The sequence below is a fragment of the Dendropsophus ebraccatus genome, chromosome 4 (genome assembly GCF_027789765.1).
Source record: "Dendropsophus ebraccatus isolate aDenEbr1 chromosome 4, aDenEbr1.pat, whole genome shotgun sequence".
In the NCBI taxonomy this organism is placed as follows: Eukaryota; Metazoa; Chordata; class Amphibia; order Anura; family Hylidae; genus Dendropsophus; species Dendropsophus ebraccatus.
Window position 1 is genome coordinate 48,156,702 of NC_091457.1, and position 21,412 is coordinate 48,178,113.

At 41.4% G+C, this 21,412-nt stretch overlaps 2 protein-coding genes across 6 annotated transcripts in view; one reads left to right on the plus strand and one right to left on the minus strand.

Moving 5' to 3' along the window:
• The window catches only part of ANO3 (anoctamin 3), a 368,385-nt gene that overhangs the window by 316,476 nt on the left and 30,497 nt on the right, over positions 1-21,412 (plus strand). The window lies entirely within an intron of this gene.
• MUC15 (mucin 15, cell surface associated) lies at positions 4,309-19,987 on the minus strand. Its single transcript, XM_069968365.1, has 4 exons — positions 19,936-19,987; positions 7,531-8,316; positions 5,413-5,568; positions 4,309-4,727 (listed from the first exon to the last, which is right to left on the minus strand). Exons 2-4 carry the CDS (start codon positions 8,273-8,275, stop codon positions 4,585-4,587), a joined length of 1,044 nt encoding a protein of 347 aa, XP_069824466.1. The 5' UTR covers positions 8,276-8,316; positions 19,936-19,987; the 3' UTR covers positions 4,309-4,584.

Genomic DNA, 21,412 nt, shown 5'->3' on the forward strand with positions numbered 1-21,412 from the left:
GGCCACATCCCCCCATCAGCCCACCCCCAGCCTGCCACCACCCGCATCCCGCCGCCAAGAGCATACAGTACCTGCTCGGCGGCGCGGCTGCAGTGAGGTTGCCGGCTCCGATCCCGCTCAGATCAGCTGAGCAGGACCGGAGCTGGGAGCCTCACTGTAGCTGCACCGCCGAGCAGGTAATGTATGCCCGTGGCAGCGAGCCGGAGATGGGCTGATGGGGGATGTGGCCAGGATGGGGGGGATGTGCCGCCGCTGGGGATGGGGGATGCGATGGCGGGGTTGCGGGCACCAGGGAGTTAAAGCACATATTCACAGCAGGATGTCAATCCCGCTGCGAATATGTGCTATCATAGGGGTGAATTGATACCGGATCCGCAGCGGTTCTCGCTTTGAATCCGCAGAAGTGAGATCCGCTGTGGATCCGGTAGGTGTGAAGGCGCCCTTAAAGGATAAGGAATTGAAAAGGATGGGGACATTTATTAGGATCTGCACCTGGAGCAGAGAAGCTGCAAAGAATTTGCACAAAACACCGGCTTGTCCAAAATTTTTGCACCTTTTCACTGATCTGCTACCCACTCACCACAGGATGAATTACAGGATGAACAAGAATTATTACTATTTACCTCTGCAACACCAAGTGTTGATTGTAGCTACAATCTATACCAGTTTAAGGCGATGTTCACACGCTGTGAACACCCGGCTGTTCCGTGACTTAAGTACCAGCCGGGTGATCTTTCCGGCCGCGGAGCGCTGATGCGGGCGCATCAGCGCGAGCCCGCATTAGAGCTTCCCATAGCCCATAGTGAAGCAAGCGGCCAGTGTGTGAACTGACAGGTCTTTCTGCGGCCGGAATTCACTGAAATCCGGCCGCAGAAAACTGACATGTCAGTTTTTTCCGTCTGGGATCCCATTGAAAATAAGGCTATGTTCCACCCCTAAAAACTCAGTCCGTAGTTTTGCGGCGAGAACTCCGGCCGTAGTTTTACGTAGTGTGAACATAGCCTAATACTGGTATAGATTTCTGAGGCTTCCAAACAGCAGCCTCATAGAAGTAGGATTTATTATCAGATCCAGTGGAGCAGAGCTGGGGGGGGGGGATTTCAGATGAAGCGTCATTCTTGACAAATTATCTTCAAAGTTTATTAGAGACTTGCATAACTCCTCATCCACATAGTGAGTAAGCTGTATTAACTTAAAACTGAAAAACTCTTTAGGGGGTGTTTACATGTACAGGATCTGCAGCATATCCGCAGCAGATTTGATGGCCCAGAGTTACTTTGCATTGAATCTGCAACTTCAAATCTGCGCCATCAAATCTGCTGCAGATCTTGTACGTGTGAATGTACCCTCGCATTACATTAGAATAACTTTATATTAGACGCCCACAGACGCAAAACATGGGACAATAGGAAATGTTGTATGTACACATGTGTTTAATAAATATTTGTACATTTGTGCATGTGTATTCTCATGTACAAAATAGGATAATTTACAGATATAGACATATTACAGTAGTGAATGATACAGACATTTGCTTCTATTTATTTCCAGTCCAGACAACTGTTTTAAATTTTTTTTTTTTTTACATCAAAACCTACATGTGAATGATGCCCACTTATTTTGATATAAATACATGCTGTAACATGCTGAATGGGACTATTCTACATGCAAATCCATAACCCATCAAATTGCAGTTCACTGCAGAAATCTGAGGTTCTGCTCTGGAGTTCTGGTGCATATATATTATCTTATAAGCCCACATTGGATTGTTCTGCCAGTAGAAACAATCATGTGAACATATCATAGTAGCATAAGAACTTGCTCATTGCCACCCTTTAGGGTATGTTTGCACACGTTGGCATTTCATTCCCTTAACACAATTAAGGATGGCTGGACAGCAATTAAATGATTTATTAATGAAATGAAGCAATGCAGAACTACAATGAACCGTTCAATTACTGCAATTAAATGATGCATTCACATTGTATTTTCAGTGTGTCGCTGCATGTGTCAACACATCCTTATTTTTAATACACTATTAGGGCAATTAGGGCAAGTTACTAACCTTCACTTAATTTCACTGCAATTTCAGTGAGCACTATGTAATACTTTATTTCACCAGCTGAGGCACTGCAGGGAAATTGAACACTTTTAGGTCCTATTACAAGGCTCAATCATAAACTAAATCAGCGTCGATCTGCTAGATCCGTGCTAGTTTATTGAGCAATTACACGTGACGACTAATACGCAGCAAGGGCTGCAGGACATTGTTAGTGGTGTCCGTGCAGTCCTTGCCTTCAGTGTAAAATAATAAAGTATTAACTCCAAGTAATTAACTTACCACGTGGTGTCTTCGGGCCTTCACCGGTGCCCTCTGAGGACTGTCAGTGTAGAGACCGGAACAGAAGGCATAGCTGCAGACACCGGGGAAGACCTCCGAGGACACTATGCATGCCCGATGATTTTAGGTCTGGACCATCAGCTGATGATCGTTTCAATGGGTTAGCGTTCTCTTACACAGAGCGATAATCGGCCAAATATTGCTCAGTGTAATAGGGCCCTTAGTGTCAGGTTCCCCCAGAGGTTACAGTGACTCATTGGGGTTCCAGCAAAATAACAACCTGTCCACGTATTTATAGTATGCCCTTTCAAGGTAGAAAATACTGTTAAAAATGATTCTAAAGCTCTGTATATTGTGGTTAGTCATCCATCACGTACTAAAACAAATGGCACATTTTGAAACACTGAGAGCCTGGCTACAGAATGGCCAGAACTTTGTTCATGAGCTTGTGTAAGTTGTTCTGTGTGTCACTGAGAATTACACTCACCATCAATAAAGGGCACTCTGTCTGTAAAAATCTATGAAATTGTAGTGTATAATTGAAATGATTATATAATAGTATGGATTTTGATTCTGAAAAAAATCTAATAGTTATTGCTCATTGTGACTCTTATAGGTTAAGACATAACATGCATAAAATCACATAAACAACATAAAGTACATGAATAATTCATAGTAACAGGAGTCTGCAGTTTTCGTGTTTTAGAAAGCCATGCTAGTTGCTAAGATGACATATATTGCTTACTTGTCCATTGTAGAAATATTTAACCTTACCGGCATAAAAAAGCATTTATGACATTTATAAGCTCTTAATGGAAGAGGCCCACCAGAAGTTGTAGCAATAAAAAAGCTTAAAAGCTTAACAAAGGCAGCAAAAGGCATTAGGCGGTCAGATCAGTTTAAAATGTACCAGTCTGGATCACCCACACTGAAGCTAGTGCCACAGTGACTGAATGGTGGACGCCAAGGAGTGGGGCATTATGAAGTGGCCCATGCATAGGTTAAAGGGGTTATGCAGGTTTTTAAAAAATCACTTTCATGGAACTGAGCTGCAAAACCACACCCAAACTGAGGAAAAGAAAGGTGCTGTTTCTGGAAGAAAGCATCCATGCTTTTGAAAACCTGGATAACCCCTTTAAAAGACGAAATTTGCAATGGTCTACGCCCTACAAGAACATTAGTGTTTGGAACAAGGTAAAGGAGGATAGTCCCAAAGGTCATACCAATGCTCCATTACACAAATTTAGCCTTCCTTACCTTCTCTCTTGCCTTAAAATATCCCAAGATTCCAAGTATTGTAAGATGAGCATCTTTAAATCTGTCACATTGCAGTTTATTCTGTGGGTAGCATCAAATCTGCTGCGGATCTGCTGCAGATCTGCTGCGGACCCTGCAGGTGTGAACGCACCCTAAGGGTGCTAACACACACGACCGATGCACAGCTGATCAGCAGCAGATCTGCAACACATTTGATGGTGCAGATTTGATGCCGTGTTCAGTTATTTACATCAAATCTGCTGCGTATCTGCAATGTATCCGCTGCAGAAAATTCACTGCGATACGGTGTGTGAAGCTACCCTAATAGTTATACTGAATATTTTCCGACAACACTGTATGCTACCATGCTCAAGCAAGGTTCATACAACTGCTAAGCCTTTCTAGTGTTCTGCTCCATCTTAGTAGAAGAACAATGAAAATAACAGTGGTGCCAAAGCAAATGTGTGCCGGGAATTCTTAATGCCCGATAGAACATTAGCTTTAATTTTTTTCTCATAATGCCAAGCAATTTACATAACAAAACAAGAGCACATGCCACTCTGTTTTGTCTATCATTTTGATCTGTAATCTGTAATAGAGACTTCTAAAAGAATCTCCATTTCAGAGGAGCATAATGCTAACCTAATACTTTCTATTTGATCCCCCAAACCACATAACAGGAGTGCCAAAGACAAAAGATGACATAGACCTTCTAGATAACTGTAGAGTTGTTTATGATGATAGCATATTACAAATGTATTAAAAATAAAAATCTATAATAAAACAAGGGGCAGCCTGCCACCCCCAAAAAATTCTGTTTTAGAGAAACGTTTTGTTTGAGTCACCTGTTCCATTTATTCAAGGAAATTTCTCCAATCTCTTGATTATCTGTCCCTTGTTACACTCCTAAATAAAAAATGGGCAGGTGTCCCAAGGCAAACAAAGGAGATATAGTAAAGGCCTCACAAGGTAAGTTCTGCTGAAGATTAATGAGGCCTAAAGTCATCCATTGCAATTGTCTCGTGTGGCCTATTATGGTGAGGAAGCTCTTCTTCGGCTGAAGGGTTGTAAAATGAAGAGTTTCCATAACTGGTATCATAGGGACTTGCAGGATTATCCAGCCGAAGCACTGAAATAAAAACGTTACAGTGTTTTAACTTTTATGTAGACATTTTCTTGTTTTCAAGAAATCATATGTCTGAAAATATACAGATACATTTCTATGATAATATATGATATGGTAGATCACAATAAGTCAGTCTCCTAACATACAATTTGGCATGGGATTTAAGCTTCAAACTCCTAGTGACAAATATCTCCATACAATTCTAGAGTCTAGAGATGAGCAAAGCTCTTTCAACCCAAGCATGACGCATTTGATTACCGGTGGCTGAAGAAGTTGGACGCAGCCCTAGGGAGTCATGGAAAACAGCTTACAGCTACAGCCATGTTTTCCAGGCAGCCTTATGGCTGCATTCAACTTCTTTAGCCACCGGTCATCAAATGCATCTTGCTTGGGTCTAGACCAATCAAAACATGCTTCAGATACTCTCATCTCTATTGGCATCCAATAGAGCCTGCATGTGCACAGGGCTCTTCTTTGTGCAAGATTAATCCTTATTAGAAAAAAAATGGTTTATTAGAGGGGTCCCCCATTCAGAATTGGGTGGAGATGGAGGGTATCTATTTAAAGATTTTTTGACTTAGAGGACCTGTCAATGTACCTACTGCCAGCCCCCATTCACAAATTATAGTTGACTGCTAAAATTTTTGTATTACATTTAATAGAAAAAAATAATGTCATATCACTGTACCTGGATCATTCCTGGTATCCTCATATAGTCGTCGATGTGAAAAGGAACCAGATTTTTTATTTCCACATATGATATAAGCTGTAATACACACCAGTGCAATTCCTAGGATGGAGCCAAAGACTGCACCTAGGACAACACCAGAACTGCTTGCCACATCTGTAGTTAAAAAAGTAAAATAAAAATGTTGTTAAAGGGGAACTCCGGATAAGAAAAACTTGTTTTCTATTAAAAGTATGTTAAAAGTTACATAGATGTGTCTATACAATGTATTGCAGTATCTGTGCAGTTCTGCCACACTGGTAGCTGGTTGAAATCAAGGAAGTGAAAAAAAAATGGCCCCTGTTACAGTTCACATTGTCTCCTGCTCCTTCTGCTGTTTCCCCTCAGGAGACAAAGAGTCCATGCCTCTGTCTCACATTGTGTGTGTTTGCTGAGGACAGGCTGAGGATGCAGACATGGGGCAGGGTGTGATCTAACAGGAGGCTTGCCTGGATCCCTAATCCCCTGAGTGATTCACCATCTCTGAATAGCCAGTAGCAGGTGCAGCACTAATTTTGCTGATTGTGATGGGTGGGGGACTGTGATGATCAGCTGAGGGAAAGCATTGTATTCTGGGAACTGCTCAACCCGGAAGGACAGAAACAAAATACAGAACAACCCCCTACCCCCGTAAAAAAAAAAAATAGATTTTTGGTCGTTTCAAAACTGGGGTAGACAGGTAAGTAATGCTATATGCTTCTGCAGAATATTCTTTTTTTTTAACCTCTACCTGGAGCTCCTCTTTAATATTCAAGATTTGGATCCAGTAACACTAATGATAAATCACTTGGCTACTCAGTGTCTATGGCAACCAATTAGAGCTTAGCCTGAATCACTTCAAAAAGAGACTGCAATGTAAATCCACACTACTTTGCTCTGAATTATCATAAATTGTGGTGAGTAATAGCACATTCTACACCATAATTAGCACCATGGTTAAAATCGGGCTATTTTCAGTAAAATAAATAAATAAATAAATAAAAATTGCCTACTCATTCATGCTGAAGTTTTTTTTCTCCAAGAAAACCTAATAGTTTTGCCTATGCTCCTCCTAATAAAGCAATAAAAGAACACTCCTCCCGCACTAGCTGTCATAGCTTATGGTCACCGTTCCTGTGTTCTTTTTCCTTCCAAAGACATCCCACTCCCCCTGCTCAGACAATGACAGAATAGAGTGGGGTTGCAGTGCATCATCGGAAGAAGCAAAAATAGCATAGAAACAATCACTGAAAGATCTGAGAGCTGTAATGCAGAAGAAGTGGGTGAGCTATGTATGTGTTCTTTTTTGTTTTATGGGACAGGAAAAACACATAGGAGACTATAAGGTCCACCTGGAAAAGCTATTTAATCTATGGCAGATTTCACGTTGGGAATTTATTCAATATAAAGAAGTTAAATGAGCAGTATAAAACCTACACCTGTGAACATACCCTTAGGGCCATATTAGATGGCCTGATATTTAGGAGCAAGTGTGTGCCGACCTGTCATGTCAACATCAGCTTGCTCCTTGTTCCCTGCTCGCTGCTATTACACACCAACAGCGAGTGTCTGGGTAGCCCATTGTCTGATTGTCTGGGTAGCCCATAGAGGATAGCGGTATAAGGTAGGGCTTGTGCTTATGGGCATAATCCACTCTCTCTGGTGTCAACAAACACCTTTAATGTAGTTTTTTTTCCTTGTAGTTTTTTTTTACAAAGACTATGGAGTAGATTTTTCTATTGAAACCTGCATGGGTAGCCAAGATGTGGGTTAGCCCCATTGTTTGGGGCAACTCCATTTTCAAAACTGGCAATATCTAGGTCTGAAATCCAAGGGTATGACCTCAGATTTGTAGATAAACAATGGATTTTCCACTGGAAAAATCCTGCATCTGCACATGCTCTAAAATTCTTGCACAATTATTGCTAAATGTGAAATGTATACTGAGAATAAGCAACCTGTAGGCAAGATTACCTATTAAGCAAGACTGATAAATTAATTGAAATAGACAGGAAACATCCAATACGGCGTGTTTCACTTGACTTTCCCATAATACAGAAATAATTGAACACTTGATCTAAAGACCATGTACACTTTTACCTTTCTCACTTCCTGCCATTCCAGAGCCACTGCTGTTTGTTGAAGTCATATAGGCAGTGCTTTGTGTGTGGTTTGCTGTTGTTCCCGTAGACTTACTGATAGCAGTTGAATTGTTTGTTGGTGTAGATTGTGTAACATTCGGAATATGTGTTGTATTTCCTGCAAAACTGGTTTCTGTGTAGGTTATGTGTGTTGTGCCATTGACGGTGGATGCTGTGCTTGAGAAATCTGAAGTATTTTTGGAAATGGTCACATTGGCTATTAAAGTTATGGTGGAAATGTTCACTGACGTTGTGTTTTCTGGTGTGACTCCACTGGTGGTGGCTCTACTGGAGTTATTTGGGGAAGCTGTTGTGTGTACCGTTTCCTTCGTAGAGTTGTCCCCAGTTGTTGTATTGCTTGTTGAGTAACTTATTGTACCTTCTACAGCAGATACAGGTTTAATTGTTTCAGTAACCGATCCGGAGACATTTTTTAAAGTTGTGCTCTCTGTAATGTTTGAGGTGGAGACGGTAAAGCTAGTGCTGCTGGTTATCGCGCTGCCTACAGTAGTAGCGTATGTGGAGTTTGAAGTGGTGTTTTTATTATCCGTTATAGCAACACTGACTGATTCAATAGTAGAATCATGTCCGGGCGATGTAACCGTGCTGGTTGTCACTCTAGCTGTGCTGCTTTGGCCATGGCAATTAGTCCAAAAAAAGGAAATAAATAGGAATAATACAAGTTTTCTTTCTGATGAGAACATTGTTTTGTTAGGTCCCCTCCAGAGGCAGATGGTCAGAATAGCTGTAACAAGAAAATATATTTTATTTTTTTAGTTTTCAAATAAATACATTTAATTACTATAAATATAAAGCTGTATATGCATTTACAGTTTTAAGTCGGGAGTTGTTATGTAGCTGCGTGTGTAGGTCTGAGCATCAGACATTCACTTGTATGTAGTGAAATTTTGCTTGTCACACTGTTAAACATTGCTAAAACCACATACACTGAGGTATAATGGACGTGCAGGAGTTAAAAACTGACCATGGCACTTACCATACCTACTGGTCACATGTAAAGGAAGTAAAGAATTTAGTCACATGAGGAAGTATCTGCCAGCTTTGCAATTGAGTAGACTTTAATTAGTCCTGGCTTGACCAGGGTCATAAGAACACCTATCCATGTATACACCTGTTTTGTAAGCCCTACACCAGCTGTTGCAAAACTACAATTCCCATCATGCCTGGACAGTTGAAGGTTCCCCTTCTCTGTCCTACACCAAGCCTTAGGCACCTTTTAGACAAAACAAAGCCTTTACAAGGCACAATTAACAGCACTGCTGGGCCACACAACCGATCTCTGTATCGTTCATGCGGATATTTAAATACGTTCTTATCTAATGGACATCTCCAGTTTACACAGAGAGGTGTGCAGCTGATAACAATGATCCTATGTGCCACACAAAAGATCAAATCAGCCAAAGAGTGGGAGTTTGCTCGCTGATCTCTGGCACTTTTACATGGGCCAATTATGGGCTAATTGTGCATTTTTAGGACCACCTGTTACCGATAATTGGCTCATGTAAAAGGGACTTTAGGCCTAGTCAGTTTCCTGTAATCAGAATTCTAAATCTAGGTCAATAGGGTCAGGAAATATTAGTGACTAGTTGTTGAGGGTCCAGCTTGGTTAACTCTCACTAGCATAAGGCCCCCACCGCCACCAATCTACATACCAACAAGCAGGTGTCAACAGACCCAAAAATCATCGTAAACTTAATCAATACCTGTCACTGTAGCATTGTATCACCACTCCCAGACCCCAGAATCTCCCGATCCTGCCAAGTTATGATCCGGATTAGGAATGCCCGCTCAGCAATTCAGTGACTTAATCAGTAACAGCACCAAAACCCAGAAGAAACTGGAGCTCAGCAGTTGTCAAGGAGCATGTGTTTTAGGGGCAAGTGTTTTTCATCAGGAAAAGTAGAGGCCATTAAAATTTAGCTTGAACAGGGCTCAGGCTGATCGTGGGGGGGCTCTGCTGCTGCAAATACTCTACCATGATCAATCAGTGGGAGTCTGAATGTGACACACATCTGGGGACCAACTGCAACTGCTGGGAATGGAGAGAAGTCTGTAACCAGCAGTTTAACCCTTTACATGCTGAGTTTAATAGAGACTACACCATGTAAACAGAATGACAGAGGGAGGAAGTTGATCATTTTTGCACCACAAGATATATTGCAAATCTAATTGGGGCAATCAATTCCTGTAATTATACCGGCCTTCTTTTTTATGCTACTTGACCACCTTTTCATTGGAAAAACTTGCTCTTGATCTAATATGGTGGCTTTCCAAATGGAATCAAGGTTTCGGACACAGCTTTAAAGATAGGCCTCCTTAATGAAGTCAAGCTAACCTCGAGTTCGTTCGAATTCAAGTGCATGGCATGTGATTACAGGTGAAAAAAACATGGATACAGCCATAGGCTGTAACCATATTTTCCAGGACTCTCTATGCCTGCATCCAACTTCGTAAGCCACAAGTAATCAAATGCAGCATGCTTAGGTTCAAATAAAGTTCACTTATCTCTACCCCTCACCCAATACTTGCAGGAGCATTGAGATATTTTATTTTCCCTTTCGTTTCTGAAACAGAAGAGTGTTCTTAGACTCGCCCCATACATACAAGAGTATTTTACCGAGCATACAATCCAAACCCTAAAGTAAAACATATTCCGCTCTTTATCTGACTGCACCTTTCTGCCGTGACTCACACAAAGTTGCCGTTGATACTAAATAAACATACAAGCCTATTCCAGTTAATGTCTCCATATCTTTGTTCGTTAACACTTCCATGTGTAAAGATTTTATTAATACATTTTTATATAAATATAATTTTGATAATGTAGAACATGAGTTAAACAGAAATTCATTAGTCCTTTAGTCCCAATATTGAAATTCCATGTTAATGGAACCCAAAAGCATCCAGGATTGTAAGAAAGAACCAGGGACTCCTTAGCACATGCCCTTCCTTAGAACATGCCCCTCTCCACTATGGCCATCTTCAGCAGCACAATGTCATCACTGCCAAATAATACTTACAGTCAGAACTTTAATTGATTCCTGAGAAACAACCCCATTTGTTGCACACTGATGTAGCAAACCCCAAACACAGAGTCCTGACATGTTAGACTATTATTGTAGAATGCCTATGCTATCCTACTGTCTATAGCCCATGCATGCCTCTATGACTATAAGGCTCTATATTTGTGTTTGGAATTCATTCCTAATGTGGCGGAAACCATGCCCCACTTCTTCACCCATAACCGCACAGTGTTGCCAGGACTACTGGAAATAACGCATGGCGATTGGCAAACAAATTGGAAATAATTTAGAAAAGCATTTCAAGCACAAATGCTGAGATGTGAACTAACACTAGGGCCCTGATATACTTAGGGGTTGTTCACCAAAACTGCTTTTCTTTCAAATCAACTTGTGCCAAAAAGTACCAGTGATTTGTCATTTACTTCTATTAAAATTTTTTTAATAGAAGTAAATTACATATCTCTGGCACTTTCTGGTACCAGTTAATTTGATAGAAAAAAAAAGTTGAACAACCTTTTTAATATGTATTCCTATGGGAAGGAAATTATTTGGCTAGCTTGTGGAAGAGATAATCTAGTAGACCTGTAACCATACCAAAGGTTTGTCCCAAACTGGGAATTTCTTGCATATATTTTTGAATGGTGCTATATCATTACCAAGACCCATTTAGAAGAATGAGAAAGCTTTCTACAACATATAGGCCATGTGAAGAGATGAGCGAACCTGGAGCATGCTCGAGTCCATCCGAACCCGAACTTTCTGCATTTGATTAGCGGTGGCTGCTGAACTTGGATAAAGCCCTAAGGCTATGTGGAAAACATGGATATAGTCATTGGCTGTATCCATGTTTTCCAGACAACCTTAGAGCTTTATCCAAGTTCAGCAGCCCCCGCTAATCAAATGCCAATCGTTCGGGTTAGGATCAACTCGAACCTGGTTTGCTCATCTCTAGCCATGTATGAATATATCCTAAATAGGAACAAACCTTTTGCAATTGAGGCTAATTTTTAAAAATAGACAATTCTATACAATGTCCTAATAGTTGACTCCATTAAAATCCATCTAATATGGTTCTTACATCTCTGTATTCCAGTTTTACCCTGGGGAACACCACGCCTAGCACAAGGTGTTATTTCGAGTAACCACAGCAATCTGTTAAACCACAACAAACATACAGACAAAAGCAACACAGCATGTAAAAGAGAGCTGTAATCTATTCATGCGGTATAAAAGTAACTACAACAGAAAAAAAAAGAAAAAGCACAAAGTGCTCTAAAATATCACAAAACCTGAAGCTTACGGGGGTCTTTGCTTTGATCAATTCCTTCTTGCTTGTTGGCAATAGAGAGATCACAATATGTTTCCTGGCAGTTAACTGTAATCTGTGGGAAAACCTTGCCGACACAGGGGAAACTTAGCACTGCCGAGTATCCTTTTAAATGAATCTGTAATTCAGGACAGGTCCTCCAGAGCGAGATGCTTTCTTTGTAACCATCCTCAACACTTCAGGGATGGGGGTCCTTAACAAAGCCTCCACCCTCTACTGACTCCTACTAAGGAATATGGACCTAGGTTTTCTAAATTGCACAGCTCTTTAAGGTGGATTTGTAGCAGTATTTATCAAGCATGCAGTGTCCAGTGTCATCTCTCTAGCCCTTAGGGTTCCTGTCCTATAGATTACAACCCATAAAGACTGTTACTAGGATTAGCAAGATGTTTTTTTGTTTCTCATTACGTCTACGCTATAGAATAATGCCCAATTGACACAGATTTACTCCCACAAGATGAAATTACGCCACTCGATAGCTTAAAGGCTGAATGACTCTTTTCATTCCGAGTCATTATTACATGTCACTTACACTGACTTCTACAGGTATATGTTACAAAGACGTGATTTAGATTCTAGACCTTTCTTCACAAAGTTATTTTCTAACATGTTGAGTAGCCTCGTAGTATTAATGCAATGTTAGTATTACTTTATAGTAGTTTATGGTGATATGATTGCAGTTCATCTAAATGTCTCTATGATTTGGCTTGACTGAATGCAGTGTAATAACGCCTCATATTAAAGAATTTAATAGAGATAATTACTACTTAGTATATGCATTGTAACTATGTATAATGTATACTAAATGATCATAAATAATGCTAAACTCCTGTTGCTACAGTATATTCATGTCCCAGATGGTATTGTCAAAAAATAGTTGTGTTCTGCATTTGCAATTTCAGCTATTGTCCCCATTTATAATGACAGAATGTTCACCATATGGTATTATTTCAGTTCCTTACGAAGTTTTCATTCTTGTGAAGTAGTTTTTAGTATCAGAATTCAGCTAATTCCCCCTTCCCTAATCTCTCCTGAACTGTCACTGGTTGTGGAGTCTCAGCTAGTATGAACTTCTCTGACTTTTCCAAAGTCTTTGTCAGCCTGAAGCTTAAAGGCATTCTGTCTAGAGATGAGCGAACCTGGTCGAGTCGATCCGAACCCGAACGTTCGGTATTTGATTAGCTGGGGCTTCTGAACTTGGATAAAGCTCTAAGGTTGTCTGGAAAACATAGATACAGCCAATGACTATATCCATGATTTCCACATAGCCTTAGGGCTTTATCCAACTTCAGCAGCCACCGCTAATCAAATGCCGAAAGTTCGGGTTCGGATGGACTCGAGCATGCTCGAGGTTCGCTCATCTCTAATTCTGTCACCTCCAACCCACCCTCCTCAAAACTTTAAACTAAAGTAATCTGTAAGTAGGATAAAGGAGGCCGATTCTAAATCTGTCATTTGTATTTTTCTACTTCTTTGTATTTCAGAGATGATCGAACATCGCTGATGTTCAGGTTCATACGAACTCGAACCATCGGTATTTGACTCCCACAGTCTTCCCGTTCCGTGAAGAACCTAGCCAGAATCCTGCTCCACACTGATAAGGGGCAACACCCCGAAACAGCTGTATGTGGATGGTTACCTAGCCTTGGTTTATCCCTTGTCATTACATTGACTTATAGGGCCACTTAATATGGTGGTTTTGGTGGTTTCCTAACAGGAGCTGCCCCTTGGCTGGGTCCTTTCCAGAGGGATATCTGGCTAGTCCTGTGTTTTGAGACTCTTCAATGAGGCTCCACAGGCTCTTCTTTTGCATATTCATGTTTCCCAGGGGGCAATGCACCTAGGACTATACTGCGTTGAGCGCTTTCACTGGCAGCCGGCAGTGTTGTCATTTGGCTGGTCTCCTTGAGTTCAGCAATCTGTTTTTCTTATGGTTCCATGGGGAAGGTGGAGACAGCCAGAGTCCCATACAGCCTGGGCAAACAGCCTGGGCCATAGGTTGTATTCCTGTTTTCCAGGCGGGACTCGGGCTGTCTCCACCTTTACCACAGAACAGGGAGTCCAATACCAATGGTTCGAGTTCGTACGAACCTGAACATCATCGCTGTTCGATCATCTCTAGAGAGGACTAATTAGCTCCAGAATATAATGGAGAGGACTACTTAGACTCCTTAATTTGTGGCTTATAGCAAAGGAATGTAAGGACATAGAAAGATAGATATTGCAGATATAGAATCAGCACTTTATACTCTACTGATGTATAATCTACTGATAACAAGTTTAGCAGGTGTTTTGGAGGTGACAGAGTCCCTTTAATTGCAGATACAGTATCTAAAATGCTGGGATAGCAGGAGCTCCCACACTACCTAGGAAAACAAGTAACCGAAGCAGGGTCAACCAATGATGCTAGCAAATTCTAGGTTGCTCCATACGATCCTCAGCTTACCCACTCCAGCGTCCATACCCTTTTCTTGCCTTAAGGGATTTTCCAGGACTTTGTTATTAATGACTTCTGCTTAGTATAGATCTTCAATATCTGAACATTGGAGCACCAACCTGGGACCCATGCTGATTAGCTCTTCAGTACAACCACTGCACCAGTAAAGTGCAAAGTTCATTTTTTAGTTACTGTGCCAGATTACTGCACCTCTGCAACCATTGAAGTGATAGGGAGTTAACCTGCAGTAAATCAGCTTTGGCATATGAGATATATGAGATGAGGGAAGTCCATATGTCTGAAGAAAATCTGATAGCTTAATCAAACCCTCTGCCTTTTCAGCCATTTGTGTATTTTGGGAAGGAGAACATAAAGCTACAGTATAACACAAAGGAAATGACGTTCTATGCTAAATATATACTGCCAGATGTCAAGCAAATATTTGCTTTCCTGACTTCTTTCCTCTCCTCTCTGTGTGGTCAAAGAAAAAACATACGGGAAGGTGTTGGGGTAAGCTAGCCATACAGATTAGGTGAACCTATGTGTATTGATTTCGGCTGAACCTGCCAACCATCTAATCTGTATGAGGGCCTCTTTGCTTTCCTCTTAGTAGATGATGTCGGTGAGGGAAGCATCAGACACGATGGATTTCAACAAGCTAATCTTTTAGTTCTCTGGAGATAAGCCACTGCCAGAGAAGTCTCCCTGTCCAAAACACATGCACACTTGGCTTGGGCAATCTTATATGTATGACTAGCTTATAGGGAAACTACACCGCGCTCTCGGGCTGCCCAACCTCGTCCATAATGATTGACGGCTGGCTCACGTTGAAATCCCACACAGCCAAATATGAGCCGGCAGTTCATAATTCTGGCGGAGGCTGGGGCAGCCTTGACCGGTGTCTGGCGAGCAGGATGGGTGCAGACAGTGTCACAGACCCACCCTGAAAAAGCTGTATGTGGATGGTTACCTGGCCTTGGTTTTTCCCTTGTCATTACATTGACTTATAGGGCCACTTAATATGGTGGTTTTGGTGGTTTCCTTACAGGAGCCACCCCTTGGCTGGGTCCTTCCTGGAGGGATATCTGGCTACTCCTGTGTTTTGAGACTCTTCAATGAGGCTCCATGGGCTCCTCTTTTACATATTCATGTTTCCCAGGGGGCAATGCACCTAGGATTTCACTGCATTGAGCGCTTTCACTAGCAGCCGGCAGTGTTATAGTTTGGCTGATCTCCCTCAGATCAGCGATCTGTTTCTCTTACAGCTTAAATTAAAGTTTGTTTTTACCAAAGATGTCAGATCACAGAACAAAGCTAAAGGTAACTATGGGATGCTCTGCGATTAGAAACTGGCAGCACAGGTACGGCATATTTCAGACTTACCATTTAACAGAGGCGGCTCTATTACACTCTCTGCACCTGGACCACTATCTGGTCTTTAGGCTGTGCCACCTTCTCCAGAAAGATTGACAGCTGGCTCATGTTGATATGTAGATGAATCGGATCTCAATCATTCTGGAGGAGGCTGGGGCGGCCTGAGGAGCGGTGGCTGGCGAGATTTACTGCTAGCCCAAAATAAAAATCATTTTTACAGAAAATGCCAGATAACAGAGCAACGCTAAAGGTAACTATAAAGGGATACTTGCATAATAGGCGACTGGAAACTGGCAGCACGGATATACATATCTATGCTGTCAGTCTGTCAGTTTGCCTTTAAAGGAAACAAACCTGGGATAGTCTTAGCAGAGGAGTGAGCAGGAGAATTAGTTGAAAGGAAAAATGTGTCTTTATTGAGCAAACTACACAAAATAATAGTCACTAATAGAAATTTATTTGTAGAAATAAATTTTCTGGAGGCGAAAAGCCCAAGTACAAAGTTTATTTAAGCGCTGCTTCTAAAATGAGCTGCTAATGTCATTCATGCATATGGATGAAAATGTTCCTGGCATTTCTTAGAACTGGAGAATTTGAGATAAAGTAGTGATGGTGGGGGCAGGGATTTTATGGGCCGCTTGACAAAAATCTATTTAGTCAGTCTTTCCCCATATTAAAGTGGCTGCTTACAGGGAACAGTAGATTACACTTAACTGACTAGTAAATAGAAGCAAGACAGATTGTATATTTGGTGTCCTTTTATGTCCTTCAATAACTAACAGTAGCGTAATCTCTAAGTGGTGCCACTTAGTTATGCAAAGATTGTGCACCTGCGGAGGGAATGTATTTTGGCACTCTTGACTTGGGTTCTTAACCTTCTTGTACTTCTACTTATACATACCCCAAGATAGGGTCACATTTCCGGTGTTCTGTTAAAGGGGTTGTCCGGCGAAAAAAATTATTCACAGAATAACACACATTAAAAAGTTATACAACTTTGTAATGTATGTTATGTCTGTGAATGGCCCCCTTCCCCGTGTTTCCCCCCACCCACGCTAGACCCGGAAGTGTGGTGCATTATACTCACCGCATGTCGTGTCGTCCACGGTCTCCGATCGTCAGCAGTGACGTCTTCTTCGTAAGTTCGGCGGATCTTCCCGAGTGCCGGCCGCCCTCTGCAGCGTCATCCGAAGCTCAGCCGCGATTGGCTGAGCATAACTGTGCTCAGCCAATCGCGGCTGAGCAGCTGATGACGTGGCCGCGTCATCAGCCGCTCAGCCGCGATTGGCTGAGCACAGTGATGCTCAGCCAATCGCGGCTGAGCGGCTGATGACGCGGCCACGTCATCAGCTGCTCAGCCGCGATTGGCTGAGCACAGTTATGCTCAGCCAATCGCGGCTGAGCTTCGGATGACGCTGCAGAGGGCGGCCAGCACTCGGGAAGATCCGCTGGCCTCCCGAAGAAGACGTCACTACTGAAGATCGGAGACCGTGGTCGGCACGTGACAGGTAATGTATAGCGCACCACACTTCCGGGTACACGGGTGGGGGTGGTGGGACACGGGGAAGGGGGCCATTCACAGACATAACATACATTACAAAGTTGTATAACTTTGTAATGTGTGTTATTCTGTGAATAATTTTTTTCGCCGGACAACCCCTTTAACTCTTTTTACCTCCTTATTCTGGTTTGTCAAAAGGAAAAATTAGATACCTGTATTTGATTAGGGACTTCTGATCAGGGTTTCACATTTAGGGCCCTTATGTAGTGAGAAGAAGCTGCAAAGAGTGTCTCAAATTCTGGAGGACCCATCATGCGGATATCTTTTTAATGGGAATTATGTAATTTCCCTCGTTGTGTTGCTACAAGGGGAATTGAACACTTAGGGTATGTGCACACTACGGAATCCGGGCGGATAACCTGCCGTTGATTCCGCCGCTTGCGTTCACGTGCATCTCCACCTGTGCCATTGCCTACAGGCGGATTTCGCTGTTGGCCCAAAGAATGAACCTGTGGACAATGGAATCTGCCTGACCATAGAATGGAGTCTATCGCATTTGCCTAGACACGCGGCGGAATTGGCGGCGGGTGATCTGCATGGATTCCGTAGTGTACACATACCCTTATTTCTAGGTTAAAGATGATCATTGAGGATTCCAATAACCAAAAACTCTATCATCATCTCAATAATAGGATTGCAAAATGTCATACTATTCCATTATCTTTGCATTTGGTGAAATAGTCCTTTCATGCATGTCCATAATCTTCTCCCACTCTGGACAGAGGATTTTCATTAAGTGGTGGATCTGGTGCAGGACTCTTGCGGAACACGTCAGACCACCCAAATGGCGCTTAATGGACAAGGCAGCTCTTAATTGTGAGTTTTCAATTGCTTGTGAATACCAAGGTTTATTTCATCTATATCAATCAATTTGGGGTAAGCAACCCTTCATCAGGCTTATAAGAGAGGAGTGCTAATGCCAACCTATGTGGAATCCACTAGTGAAAGGCTAAAGAAGCATCGTATTCCTTCCCATCCTCCCTAACCTTGCTTGGTGTTTCAGTTTGAGTTTTTTCCATGTCATTGTCCTATGATTCCACATTGGTTGGCATCACCACTTTTTCCTTATAAGCCTAATGAAGGGTTGATTATCCCAAAAAGTCCTTACTAGTCTGGTAATTTGTAAAGTACACAGCCGTTCCATTTTTGTGGATATGGATTATAGAACAAGCAATTGAAAACTTACAACTGAGTGCTGTCTGATCCTTCCCAAATGACATCCATTTGCCTGTTTGTTCAGAGTTCACTGTTATTCCTCTGCGGTCATAGGGGTATTAAAAAGTGAAATACTTGTTTTATCTATAAAAACTACTGAATAGAGGTTGGCCCCTTTTTATAATCATTTTGGGATTATAGACTAGGACTCTGGATAGTTAACTCTAATCCAATATGTTATCACTCCATTCATCATTCTTGCTAATCTGGCATCTGTCTGGCACCAGCCAAGAGTACAGGATTATAAAACTTTTACTTGAGGTGAGGATTTAGATTAGAAGTTCCTGGTGTTAGCGTGACATTATAATGGAGTTTGCATGAAAGTTAGACCAGTCTGTGTATGTAAATCCTTCATACGGTAGGTTTTGTGAAACTATGAGCTGTGGTATGTGACAACTTTACATTCTACTGAGTATTTTTACATCTAATAGTTCCAATAGTAGGTACAGTATGTACTGTGGAATGCTGGATATGCCTCTCAGATACCACACCTAATTTATAAACTCCATACAGCAAGATACACTTACAGTACAATGTCCTAAATTAAGAGTGCCAGCGCTTGCGTCAGAACACATTATGTTCCAGTTTGCTCAGGCTACCAACAGCTTATCCAGTTACTGCAGACACCTATTTTGGTTCATATCAGCAAAACTGGTATCTTGCCCCTAAATTCATTGCTACTCCAGTGCCCCAGATGCTTCGATCCCCCCCGGAGGGCCTACAATCACATATATTGTTCATGAGACACTGTAGCCAATCACTGACCTCACCAGACAGGGGACATTGGAACGGCAATAGTGCTGCATCGGTGGTAAGTTTTTTCATTTCCAATCTAAACACTCTCTAAACACCCCCCCCCCCCCCCCCAAAAAAAAAAAAAAAAGTTTTTTTAACCTTCATAGCATATTTAGATGTATTGCACTTCACACATGTACAGCTGGAATATATTTGTACTTATAAAGCAAACATTCTACTATAAAAATGTGTATATATTTAACTAGTCACTAATCTACCCCTCCTAATTTCCATGTGCAATGTTTTACCCCATTTCCTAAACTTATGCAGTTACATCCGTTAGTCTTCACGTTCTCCCTCTAAATATTTCCCCATATTTTAGTTAATTTTCTTAAGAAAGTATTTAATTTCCAATCTGTGTTAAAATCACCAATTCCTAGCCCTGATACCCATAGACCATATTTGATAAGACAAGGATGAGACAAGCGATTAAAGCTCATAATGCAGTTAGTCTCATTGAGCGAGACATGATCCATGTGTTTCCTAAATGATTTTTGTCAACAGAATGTGCTATAACACGAGTATTCAGAATAGTTCATCTTCATGTATTACAAAGTTCAGCTCTGCTACATCTATAGGTCTTATTTATGATACAGTATAAAATCTTTTACCTGAAAGTGTGGCAGTCCCCCGGCAGGTGTATAGCTGTGTAGGAGAAGCAGGTGAATGACAACAGTAGGGGTGGAACCTAATGTTAAAGGATAATTAGGCGGAGCCACATCTCTCTGTGTGCAATACAGCGAGCACCTGAGAACCAGACAGACCTGATCTGCTGAGTATTCAGATGTAATATTACACAATGCTTAGCTTGCCAACTCTTGATTGCAGACGTCACGTTAGTTAAGTTGGTAGAATCGGTTTTACGTCAGCCGAGATATCTACATAATAAAAGCCGAGCACTTGATTATGAAGGGAGAATGTAAAGTACTGGTTTGTGCCAGAATACACAGAGAAAACACTCTGTTTAGCTGCATTAAAACACAACTGGAAATACTGGTTGCTTCTCCATTAGCTGCAGTGAATGGACAGAAACTCTTTAGGCGGCTGCTGGAGTAGCATTGATTTCAGGGGCTTTTGTTCTTGTTTTTAGTTTAGGGTCCTATAATGTAGTGTTAGTGGCTGGTGTGATTTCCCAGCCAATTTGAATACAGAGAAAATGGATGGGGGATTTTACTAGTTTGGTTTCTCAAATTAGAGACTGGTTATATGGAAAATAAGGATAACTAGATTGTCCAGGAATAGAAAAGAAAAGGTATACATAATATCAACAGAAGCAGCACCACTATTGTTTATGGGCTGTGCCTGGTATTGCAGCTCATCTCAATTTAAGAAGGGAAGTGAGCTGTTTATTAGATGGTAAGTGACTACCTTGTGAATTGTTTTTATAAGCCCAATATAAATACTTAACAGAAGTGAAGAATTTCCATTATGGCTGTTAACATTTTCCACACAGTCTGATTAACCTACATATTCCTTTTTAGCTAATAATAGTTGTGGATGTGTATAATCCGCTAATCTGTGCCATGACAATAGTGGATCCGGGAGCACGCCCAGCCTTATTTGTACATCAGTAATTATAGGAGGTTATATGAACTACTCACCTTTCCTGGGCTGTAGTCCACAATGCTTATAGTCTTCTGCTAAATATACCAGGATGGCAAGTTATTCAGTCGAGTAACTAACTTGGCAAAAAGATCAAGAACATCTTTAATGGCTATATCTACTGTGATATTATTACTGTTTTATTCCCCCAATTGTATGGGAACCTTCCTAAAATGGAAGGGTTGTACAGGGTATGGCAGCCATGTCCCATACACTTGGCTAGGACAAAGCTGCAATAACTAGCATAGCTATTATTAAATGTGTAGTGTGCAGATATCAACATCCTGAATTGATAATAATGCTCTATGGATAAAACATAAAATGTTATTCATGAAAAAACACTTTAATGTTATAATTCAGTGGTAGAAATTACTATTTTGCTGCTATTTATAAGGACGGGGGACCATGCTGACATTGTTTATAAAGGGCAAGGGGCTCTGCAGGGTCACTCTGATGGTTTTGGATAATAATAAAAAACAAATATTT

What these genes read in the sequence shown, in the direction of transcription:
- MUC15 (XM_069968365.1), bottom strand. Translation starts at nt 8,275, where the DNA reads ATGTTCTCATCAGAAAGAAAACTTGTATTATTCCTATTTATTTCCTTT. An exon ending in AATGGCAGGAAGTGAGAAAG is followed by an intron (nt 5,569 to 7,530) that starts GTAAAAGTGTAC and finishes TTTTAACTACAG; the next exon opens with ATGTGGCAAGCAGTTCTGGT. An exon ending in GGATACCAGGAATGATCCAG is followed by an intron (nt 4,728 to 5,412) that starts GTACAGTGATAT and finishes TTTTTATTTCAG; the next exon opens with TGCTTCGGCTGGATAATCCT.